At 43.5% G+C, this 12,173-nt stretch overlaps 1 protein-coding gene across 2 annotated transcripts in view; it reads right to left on the bottom strand.

Annotated features, from left to right (window-relative positions):
- The window catches only part of ADCY9 (adenylate cyclase 9), a 175,026-nt gene that overhangs the window by 72,805 nt on the left and 90,048 nt on the right, over positions 1–12,173 (bottom strand). For both annotated transcript variants that reach the window (XM_077828819.1, XM_077828818.1), the window contains exon 2: positions 6,627–6,799. In XM_077828819.1, coding sequence (XP_077684945.1) covers positions 6,627–6,799 — 173 coding nt within the window. The remainder of the gene's footprint in view (positions 1–6,626; positions 6,800–12,173) is intronic.

Consider the following 12,173-nt stretch of genomic DNA (forward strand, 5'->3'; position numbering starts at 1 on the left):
TATAAGATGGGTGCAAAACTGGTTGAGACACCATACTCAAAGAGCTATTATCAATGCTTCACTGTCAAATTGAGTGGACATACATAGCAGAATCCGAAAAGGGTCAGTCCATGGACTAGTACTATTCAATATTTTAATTAATGACTTGGATAATGTAGTGGAGAGTAGGTTTATAAAATTTGTGGATGATACCAAGTGGGAGAGGTTGCAAGCACTTTTAAATTCTAATCCTAGCCACCAAACTTGACAAATTGCAGAAGTGGTCTGAAATCAACAAGTTTAAATTCAATAAAGACAAGAGCAAAGTACCACACTTAGGGGGGAAAATAAATCAAACGCACAAGTACAAAATTGAGAATAACTGTCTAGGTGATAGTACTGCTGAAAAAGACCTCGGTATTATAGTGGCTCACAAAGAGAATACAAGCCAACAGTGTGATCCAATTGCAAAAAAAAACTAGTATCATTCTAGGGTTTACTAACAGGAACTTTGTACGTAAGACATGGGAGGTAATCGTCCTGTTCTACTCAGCACTGGTAAGGCCTCAGTTGAAGTACTCTATCAAGTTCTGGGTATTCATACTTTAACAAACATAACGATAAATTGGAGAGCGTCCAGAGGAGAGCAACAAAAACAATAAAAGGTTTAGAAAATTTGATCTATGAGGAAAGGTTAAAAAACCGGAGCATGTTTAGTCTTGAAGACAGTGGGGAGACCTGATAACACTCTTTAAATATGTTAAGGGCCTTAAAAAAAGAGAACGATTACTTTTTCTTCATGTCCATTGAAGATAGGACAAAAAATAATTGGCTTAATCTGAAGCAAGGGAGTTTTAGATTAGATATTAAGAACAACTTTCTAACAATAAGGATAGTTACACACTCGCATAGGCTTCCAAGGGAGGTTATGGAATCCTTGTCATTTCAGGTTTTTAAGAACACTACAGACAAACACCTGTCAGGGATGGCTTAGGTATACATTGTCCTGCCTCAGTGCAGGAGGCTGGACTAGATGATCTCTCAAGGTCCTTTCCAGCCCCATATTTCTACAATTCTTTGCAATTAGACTATGGAATTCATTGCCACAGGATGCCATTGAGGTCATAAATTTAACAAGGTTCCAGGAAGGATTGGATATTTATATGGTGTGACAAAGTTCCTCCTCTGCCTTGGTGGGTCCCGCTCTTATTGGCGGATTTGCTCGCCTCAGAGGTTCACGGCAGCCCGCAGTTTGGCCACTTTCGTGGCTCAAATCTGCCGTTCACTTACTTAGCCTCATCACTGGCCAGCATGGGGAAAAGGAAGAAGAACAATTCCCCGCAGTCTCTGCTGATCCACCTAGTGGATCGGGGAACAGGCCAGAGACCTTCCCCTCTGGTGGAACCCACAGTCCAGTTCAGCTCCTATGGTATCAAGTAGGGAGTTGGGGGGATGGAGGAAACCCGGACCCGCCCTCTACTCCGGGTTCCAGCCCAGGGCCCTGTGGATTGCAGCTGTCTACAGTGGCTCCTGTAACAGCTGCGTGACAGCTACAACTCCCTGGGCTATTTCCCCATGGCCTCCTCCCAACACCCGCTTTATTTTCACCACAGGACCTTCCTCCTGATGTCTGATAATGCTTGTACTTCTCGGTCTTCCAGTAGTACGCCTTCTCACTCTCAGCTTCTTGCGCCTCTTGCTCCCAGCTCCTTGCATGCACACCACAAACTGGAGTGAGCTCCTTTTTAAAACCCAAGTGCCCTGATTAGCCTGCCTTAATTGATTCTAGCAGCTTCTTGACTGGCTGCAGGTGTTCTAATCAGCCTGTCTGTCTTAATTGTTTCCAGAAAGTTCCTGATTGTTATGGTCTATGTTTAAGTATCATGAATGTCTTTACATCACTTTCATTGATGCAATGCAAAAAGGCTTTGAAAAGTGATTATTACGAACCGATCAACAAGCCCTGTGCACTCCCAGATTATTAGACAATATCTTTATCCATTGCGAAAGTTAGTTAACACTGAGATTCAAATAACTATTATTCCACGTTTAATCTTGCTAATAAGCCACTGAGATCACCACAAATGGCTGGTTCCTGGGGTTAGATCATAAGAGAAAATCTCAAAAGGGAAGCACAAACCTTTTGAAAACAGACAGCAGTTTATTTGAACTGCCCCTATGTGGGCAAGTCAGCATCATCAACTTCATTAATAACTGTAAACATTTATAAATACTTAGTGAGTGTGTGTCCTAGACATTCTGAATAGTAGATTAATGAACTTTCAATTAATACCAGTGCAAGTAAAACCACATCCAAATTTTGTGTTAAAGAAGTGATACTAATATATTTTACAGTAGTTTATGATTTCTAATCATAGTAAAATATGAAACTTAACAAAATACAGTATAAAAAACTTGGTACCAAAATAAGTAAGCAGATTACAATGTTTTATACAAAAGAGTCATCTGCTTGACTCAGTAATTGCTATGTAGAGCCCTGCATGGATACAAAATGTGTATCTGCATCCAATCTGCAATCCATATAAATGGTCCAAGGATATCTGCAGATTTGCAGGGCTCTAGCAATATACAGTAAATTTAGTTAAATTTTTCTGCATCTTTCTTTCACCATCCTAACTCTGTACAAGTCTCACTTCCTGACAGAACTGGAATTATAACATTATACTGTAACTAGCTGCACTGTGAGGTTTTGCATTTGAACTACAGCGTATTTATTATTGAGGGGAGGCGAGTAAGATGCTATTGAAATGTTGTAACAACTTACATACTGCAAGGTATCTTTTCCCATTCTCAGGTGAAACTGAGAAGAGCCTTCCAGCCCCGCTGCCAGAGAAGCAAAGAGACTTGCGTTCTCAGCCCCCATGCCTTACTCCCAGCTCCAGTGGGCCGGGGCATTCTGCTTCTCAGGCTCCTACATCTGGGGAGGTAGATGGGAAGGCAGAGAGGCCAGGGATCTCAGTTTGGCAGCCTTCTGAGAAAATTTGTGTCAATTTCACTTAAAAGTGAAAGTGAAAAGGCATTTTTAGTCAGAAAATCATTCTGAAGAAAATTTTTCTACCAGCTCGTCCCATACGGCCAATGTTGCCCACTTTGCATTTAAAATAGTAAGAGTTGGATTGATTTACAAATTACATTGCCAGGCCCTGAAAGACTATAAACACACATGGGAGAGAAGCCATCTCCCTGCTAAAATCAAATCATGTTTGCAGCAGTAGCAAGTAATTAAATTGTAGTTTATTTTACTATAAAGCCTACTCTGACCTGCTTGGCAAATTAAGCAATCACTTTTCTGGTAAAAATAACTGACTGAACCACCTGACTGTATCTCCAGTCACTGTATCTCCAGTCACGAAAAAACCTCTGATGAGAGCACTAACAGACAACACATTCAAAGCTACATCTCAGGCACACTCAGTAGTGCACTCTCCATGATTTCATTCTCCTCCCTGTTAAGGCTTTACTTCTGTGCCAAAGTCAGCCAGGCCCAAATTCGTCCCCTCAGTTTGGCGGCTCAGTTCTATTGCTCCGCTTAGTCCCTTCTTTTTCCCCCCCTACTCTGCTCTCATTGGCAGTTCAGTTCTTTTGCTCTTAGTTCTTTCTCCTCCTCTCATGCCTGAAACAGCTCCATTTTTTGAACCTCTCTCATTAGTCTCCTCTAGATTCTGTCCCTTCCAGCTGTTAGCACAAAACTGCTGAGATGGATAACACTCAGTGGTCCCTCTGTCTCACTGTCATTGTATGAAAACCTAATACTTGCTCTGTTTTATTGTCCTTGGTTTTTAGTCAATATGATTTTCCTAGCCTGGCTGCTACAACTTAGACTGAGATACAGTAGGAGACAAAAACTTCTTAAGTCTGGCTAGGCAGACTATATGAGAGTGAGAGAGAGAGAGAGAGAGAGAGAATAACGAAGTTAGAATGGCCATACTGGGTCAGACTAATGGGCCATCTAGCTCATATCCTGTCTTCCAACAGTAGCCAGTGCCAGATGCTTTAGAGAGAATGAACAGAACAGAGCAATTACTGAGTGATCCTTTCCTTGCCATCCAGTCCCAGGTTCTAGCAGTCAGAAGTTAATGGACAACCTCGTGCATGGGGTTACATCGCTGACCATCTTGGGCCATTAATGGACCTATCCTCCATTAACTTATCTAATTCTTTTTTAAACCCAGTTATAGTTTTGTCCTTCAAAACATCCTCTGGCAACACGTTCCGAAGGTCAACTGTGTGTTGTGTGAAGAAGTATTTCTTTTTGTGTCTTTTAAAGCTGCTGCCTATTAATTTCATTGAGTGATCCCTGCTTCTAGTGTTATGTGAATGGGTATATAAATAATATATAGAAAGAGGGGTTTTATGTCACTAAAAGACTTGGGATAAACCAAACTGTACACAGGTTTGGAAGAGAAATATGCTAAACTCATCTCTGCACTGCCTTAATCCTGGGGCCTCTGTGTGAAGGCGTGGTCTCCTAGGTGTAGGTGAGGATAGCCTGAGGGCTGCTCTAAATTTTGCAGGCAGCTAGGCCACCTGAGGGGCCAGAGCTATAACCAGGAATACAGATGATATAGAGGTGCCTCAGCTATGCCCTCCTTGCTCTGGTGACACCTCCCCCCCCCCCTTTACAGTAGCAGCTAAATGGGGGGTGGCATAAAGGCTTTTCTGTCAACTCTACTCCACCGGAGAATGCATTTTGCATTGAGGAGCTGCTCTCAGGGCTAGATACACTGGTTTTATGACAGGTTTCAGAGTAGCAGCCGTGTTAGTCTGTATTCGCAAAAAGAAAAGGAGTATTTGTCGCACCTCAGAGACTAACAAATTTATGGTTTTATGTATGACTGCAATCTGCTGGCAGTGCAGCCCAAGTGGCCATAACACTCTGGAAGATCTGGTCATTAATGGTCTAACTCCATAAGCTGGCTAGAAGGAACCACAGCTGGCTAGGAGGAACCACAACACACGTGAAAGGAGAGAATAATAATTTGTTCTCTATCAGTTTAGTTTTGAGATGAAAGAATACAGAGTAACAATAAACAGAATTTCCACATTTCCCAGGCTACCTTTTCTTTCTTCTTAAGAATGTTTGTCATTTTCAATACTCAGAAATTAATCCATACGAACTACTGCCCTTAGCTCTAGATAATTTGAACTGAGTTTTTAAAGCAAGCAGCTAAGTAAAATATAATGTCATAGCCTACCAGAGCACATTTATCTATTTTACAGCAACTGACACCGAGAGCAATTCACGCAGGCCAACACTGCAATCATTGGCTGCACAGGGAGTATTGTCTGCCCTGGATTTCCTGATGTCTATTGCATATTCATGAGCAGAATGCTAGATTACTAGATTGCACATAATTTGAAGGCTCTTGTGGGAGAGAGAGAGAAAGAGGAAGAAACAGGAGAGGGAGCCAGTGTCAGCTGAGAAAGGAGAGAATTTGAGGGTGTCAAGTCTGAAGCATGAGTAGTGGTATTCCGATCCCACAACAGAGAATAGAAAAGTAGTAGCCCAGGAGTTAGAAATGAGCTAATGGAGTGTGCCAAAGTACCTATAGCAAGCACAGATATATTTTCTTTTAACATTCAGTTGAGACTGTTGAAAGAGGAATTTGTTAATTTGTCTATTCTGAACTACAGATATTTTAAAAATTATTTGTTTAGCAGCAATCTGAAAATTAACCATGTTACTTCAAGGCTGATTTGTCAGGTGCTTAGATAAATCTCTTTGCATTTTTTTTTCTTTACTCATAGGCCAAACTGATGTTTTGAATAAAAAATAAACAAAGCACGTAAGCAAGCAAGCAAGCAACAGAAGGTCTCTGTGATGGGGTGTGCCTCTCACACAGGATTAAAAGAGGTTAAATTAACTGCCCAGGCTACACATGGAGTAGTAGCCAGGGAGCAGGGGGTTGATTAAAGGAGGCTCAGCTGGGTAGGAATAGGCTGGGACTATAAAGCCCAGGGGCTGAGACCTGACAGGGCTTTGGGGAAAGGGCAGTGACTCCCTGGGAAGGAGGAGTGTTTGGGGGCCGCATGGAGATAGTTTGAAGTCTCTCCCTGGGAAGAGAGAACGGGTTTGAAGCTGGTACTCCCAGAGAAAGGGGGGCGGCGGGGGAACCAGGAGGAGTAGAAAGCAATTCTCAAAGGATCAGTGAGGGTTAAGAGGGCAGAGCCCAGAACTACAGAGCTGAGGTTCCCTGTACTGGAACCCAATGTAGCGAATGAGCCTGGGTTCCTCTACTGGTCACTGGGGAAGTGGCACCATAAGGGCAGCAAAGGAGAAGACTGCTTGGGACTGTCTGCATAGAAGGACTCTGGGTAACCCCAGAAGGGGAAAATATGGAGGCTGAGTCATGAAGAGGAGGCAGCAGTTCCTGGAGTGAGATGGGTCCACAGGGTGAGAGGAAGACAGGAAAGGCACCACCTGAAGAGGGTGCACCAACTGGCAGAGCTAATCCCCAGGAAGGCCAGCAAGAGGCACCACTGTAGTAAGTGAACCCCATCACTGCCTCTCTTATGCCTATGCCCATACTTGTTTCATACCTCTAGGGTTCTAAACATACTTTGCCTGAATTAAAAAAACAAAACAAATAACCCCAACAACAACAACAAAAACCAACAACCCTAACCTTGGGTTTCTCTGAGTGTTTGAGAGTCTTTGCCACGTCACCAATATTCTCAGCTGATGATGCTCCCTGTATCTTGGTTCCATCTCCTGCCTCCAGACCAGGAACCAATGCCTGTGAACAGCTGCAATGGGACTCCTTCACTTTCTGACCAGATATCAGGTAAGTCTTCAAACCTATGGAAAAATTACACAATTAAAAAGTCACTTATGGAAGCAATTCTTAGTTTTTCATTCTTTGATTTCTTAGATATACAATATGGATAATAGATTTCCACACCTGATGAATATCAAGACTCAGTGATACAGTAGAAATAACTATCATTTGCACCCAAACCTCAAAAGTTTGGATAATATCAGCTTTAAGGTATTGGGAGTTACCAGCGGTGAAAGTGAGCCGGTACTGGCCGGTACGGCGTACCAGTAAGAACCGCAGCAGCCCATACCCAGCCACCGTCCCATACCCAGCGCTTTAATGTCCCTGCCCCTTTTGCCTCCCCTGTCAGCGGCCCTGCTGGTAGGGTCCATACCGGCAGGGCTGCCGACATGGGGTGGGGTGGGGGGGAAGGGGCAGCAACGTTAAAGCACTGCCACGGCAAAGGACTGTCCTTAAAGCAGTGCTGCGGCAGCGCTTTAACATCGCTGCTTCTTCCCCCCGTCAGCTGCCCTGCTGGTAGGGTCTGTACCAGCAGGGCTGCCTACAGGGCAGGAAAAAGGGGCAGGGACATTAAAGCACTACTGCGGCAGCACTTTAAGGACCATCCTTTGCTGCGGCAGTGCTTTAACGTTGCCCCATGGGGGGCACAGCAACATTAAAGCGCTGCCGCGGCCAAGGACCCTGCAGCACTTTAATGTCCCTGCCCATTTTGCTCCCTCCTGGCTGCCGACAGAAGGGTGGGGGCCAAAGGGAGCAGCTGCCCTGGGGCTGGCGATTTAAAAGGAGCCCCAGGCCCTTTAAATCAACACAGGAGCTCCGGGCGGTGCAGGCCAGGTGGCCTGGAAGGGCTGGCTGGGGGATGCTGACCCCCGCAGCCCCGCTCCTTCTGCCTGAGGCCCCGCCCCTTCTGGGGGCCACAGCCGCCTCGGCCCCGTACCAGTAAATGTCCTAACTTACTTTCACCCCTGGGAGTTACATTTTTCTATTGTATCTGGAAATACATGATCCTAGGAAATCCTAACAAATTGCAACAACTGTAGAGATGGTTTGAAGGATGCATACTTTATTCTGCTCTCCCTCTTGTACTCATTTATGCAAAGCTATGGCCTATGCATGGGACTAGAAATCAAGAACTTCATCATTCTAATCCAAGCTCCGTAACTGACTCCTTCAATGGGCTTTGGCAAAATATTTATGGCCTCCTTTTCATAGATACTGAGGACATATCTACACTACAAAATTAAATTGCTCTAATTTACATCAGCATATAGCCACTGCAGTAATTACATCGCTTGTGCATGTCTACACTTTGCTTCTTGTGTTGGCAGCGTATGTCCTCACTGTCAGTGTGGGGCTTTGTGAGACAGCTTCTGAAAGCCAGTAACAGTTCATGTAAGCAACACACCATCTACACTGACACTGCATTGATCTAATTACATGGACATTGATTCTACACCGCTCGTGGAGGTGGAGTTATTAAGTTGGTGTAACGGGCGTGTTACCTCAGCAGGAGTGAAATTTCAGTGTAGACATTTACAGAATAAAGTTGACCTAAGCTGCCTTGCGTTAACCTAATTCTGTAGTGTTCTTAGGGTCACACATGGGTGCTTAACTCCCTCCCACATCCAATAGCTACACTGATTTAACTAGGGGTATGTCTACACTGCAAATGAAAGTGTGATTGCAGCATACCTATGCTATCTTAAATCTAACTAGCAAGGCCAAAAACAGCAGTGAAGACATGACATCATGGGCTTCAGTATAGGATGGGGTTTATGCTGCCACATATTCACTAGCCATGCTAACTAGATTAAAGCTAGTGCAGGTATGCCTACTTAAGATGCAATCATACCTCTGATTGCAGTGTAGACATACCCTAATTTATAAGCTGAGAATTGGCAGAGATGCACTGGCAATTGATGTTTTTGCCATTCTAGTGTTGGGTGTTTGGAGATGTATATATTTTTAAAGAATTGTATGTGGTACATGCATTTATATAGTTTGTCCAAAAACTATTTTAAAAATAAGTAAGAGAGGCTTAATAGTCACTCCATTTGGTGTCTAAGAACATAAGAATGGCCATACTGGGTCAGACTAAAGGTCCATCTAGCCCAGTATCCTGTCTTCTGACAGTGGCCAATGCCAGGTGCCCCAGAGGGAATGAACAGAACAGGTAATCATCAAATGATCCATCCCCTGTCACCCATTTCCAGCTTCTGGCAAACAGAAGCTAGGGACACAATCCCTGCCCATCCTCGCTAACAGCCTATCCTCCATGAACTTATCTAGTTTTTTTTGAACCCTTCACAACATCCTCTGGCAAACAGTTCCACAGACTGACCGTGCGTTGTGTGGAAAAAATACTTCCTTTTGTTTGTTTTAAACCTTCTGCCTATTAACCAGCACTTCATGCATTTCATTACAAAGACTATTTGATATCCATATTCTGTGAGGACCCGATTGTTTTATCGTACCCTCAGCTACTTAAAAATCCTATGGATTTCTGTACCCTATCTATGGATTCTGAGGCAGAACTTGTCTCCCCTCCCTCTCCAGTCAGGTGGTTCATCAGCTCACAGACAATTATGCCTTTAGAGGGGGCTCATCTGCATGGCCCCGCACTGTAATGTGTTGTCATTGATTCCCCATAAGTCACTGTGGTTTAATAGTGAGCTCTGACAGTTGCAATAGCTAACCCATAGACTGGAAAGGAAATGGCTAAAGCACATCACCACTCTGGTCTTTGACCTCTGTCTAGCTTGGATGCTTAACACAAGTGAATTAGCTTTAATTCCATTATTGACAGGCATTATGAATGTCTCACTTAATGAGGGAGGGCACTAACCATCCCTGAATACTGAGGGTCACCTTTCTCCTCAAGAAACCATCACTTGACAGTGGAATGCTTGTCCACGATTTCCCAGTTGCAAACATCGCCCGTTCGAAGGGAAGAATGATAGCTATTCAATTCCAGGATCACTTGGGACTGCAATGATATCCTAGGTAAGTTCCAGACTCGACTTGGCCTTCAAACTGTGCTCATGACGACTGTGAATGATCTCCTTCCGGTTTTACAACAGGGTCAGCTAGCCATTTTGGTCATAGTGGACCGCTGAGCAACTTCTAATATGACTGACCACAGGCTATTGCTTCAGCAATTGAGAAACATTACTGGTGCGTCTGGAATTGTCTACCAGTGGTTCTAATTATTCCTAGAAGATAGAAATTAATCTGCAATTGTGCATACTCACTGAGAAATGTGGTGTCACTAAAGGGTCTGTCTTATTTTACTTTTTGGTCAAATAGATAAAGGCTCTTAATGAGATCATTTTCTGAAACCTGAGCTAAAGTATCATTTTGTTGACAAACAGCATTGTATTTCTCTTTCCCTGAGGATCCTGCAACTGTTTCTCTACTCTGGAAGAATGCTTCAAGAATACTGCCAGCTAGATGCACTGGGGCTGGCTTATTCTCAACCATAGGAAGACAGGAATCTTACTTTTGGATAAAATCTGTCTTATAAGAAGGCTCACTCCCCTTCATGTCCTCACTTGTTGGGCAGATTTTCTTCAGATACAGAGAATTAGGTTAATTTTAGCAATTTTGGACCATGCCTTTCAAATGGAAAATCATGAATCTGATGTGGTAGAAAAGTGTTATGGTTTTTTTCTTCTATCATGCCATTCAAATCAGTTGCACTTTTATTTATTTCATGACAGTTTTACACTATCAATATATCTGCTTTTGATAATGATTTAATTATTATAACTCCATGCTTATTTGACTGTGGGGAGGGCTGTTCTGTTACCTGCAAGTTGATAAAAATGTAGGACTTTAAAGTCCTTCTTCAATCCGTTACCTATGTTTGGCTTGGGCTGGCTACCGTATATCTGACACCAGCTCCTTGAGCCTTGTACTGATGGGAGTGCACTTACATGCAGCTGTTTTAAGGAACCCATCACAATAATCAGTCAGCAATTACACTTTTATTATGGGGGCTTTGCAGCAGGAACTCACTATCCACTGAAATTTGTTTTCTCCCCCATTTTTATAAGTCTCCTTAAAGTTGCTGGGACCATTTATTATCTTTCTGTCCAATGTTTTTCTTTCCCTTTTTAAAAATTTGCTGCCCCCTCTTTGTTTTGTATGTTAAGGCAGTATTTTATTCTGTTTTTATAACATTTGTGGCAAATTGCTGGCACTACTATGATGGGCCTCGCGCTTTCTCTACTTGGCGGGGCGGGGGGGAGATTCAGGACACTGGTTTTTGCCCCTGAACTGGGATATTAACTGCCCCACTACTGTCCTAGAGGAGGGGAGTGGAGAGGGAGGGACCTGGGCCCACCCTCTACTCCGGGTCCCAGCCCAGGGGCCCTAGGGATAGCAGTACAACACTAGAACTAGAGGTTCCTTCCCCTGGGCAACTTCCCTCTCCTGCCCTTCAGCTTGTGGGGCTTCCTGCCCTCCCTCTGCACAAACCAGGTGTCCCTTTACCTAGGGTCTTGGTCTTCTTAGCCCACCGCAGCACTTCTCCAAACACTCCTCTGCTTCCCTCCAAACTGCTCTCTGCTCCAACACCAATCCACTCTGCTTCAACTCCCCCTCTTTTCTGATTGAAGCAGAGGTCTTTTTTTATCATGTGACTGGCTTCAGGTGCTTTAATTGGCTTCAGATGCTTTAATTACTGTATAGCAAACTTTCTTCCCTCTACAGGGAACAAGGCTCCCTTCTAACACTATCCTGCTAAAGCGAAGGAAGAAGCAGCTGGAGGAAGGGCAAAGAAATTGGAAGAACAAGAAGAAGAACACCGCTTAGCACGAGAACGAGAACTGATGCAAGAACAGTTTGAAGAGGATACGCTCAAACAGAAACAAAAGGAAGAAATCATGACTCTTAAAACAAATGAGCTCTATCAGACAATGCAGAGAGCACAAGAACAGGCACAGAAATTAAAACAGGAACAACGTATTCGAGAGTTGGCTCGAAAAGGACATGACATTTCAAAACTGCAGAAGAATCTTGGTGGTGGTGGTGGCGGCAGCAGTGATAAAATATGTGGCCTTTCAAATGTAAATCATGATCATTGTTCTGATGAAGTGAGAAGTAAGATGCATCAAGATATAAAAACCGTAACCTCTCCTCGGAAAGATACTGCTGTGCAGACAGGTATACATTCCAAAAAAATAATATGATTTAGTAGGGTATCATATTCTATTAGAAAAAAAATAGTGGAATAGCTCCTTCATTAGCTCAGGCTATCGGTAGAGGCAAATCTTGTTTATACAGCACCGAGTAAAACTAGAAGTGACTGCTTAGACAGATTAGAGTATCAAGAGTAAATAAAATAGCAGCAATAGGGAAACTAAGGCCTTGTCTACATTAGAGAGTTTTGTC

The sequence above is a fragment of the Eretmochelys imbricata genome, chromosome 10 (assembly GCF_965152235.1).
Source record: "Eretmochelys imbricata isolate rEreImb1 chromosome 10, rEreImb1.hap1, whole genome shotgun sequence".
NCBI classification, from domain to species: Eukaryota; Metazoa; Chordata; order Testudines; family Cheloniidae; genus Eretmochelys; species Eretmochelys imbricata.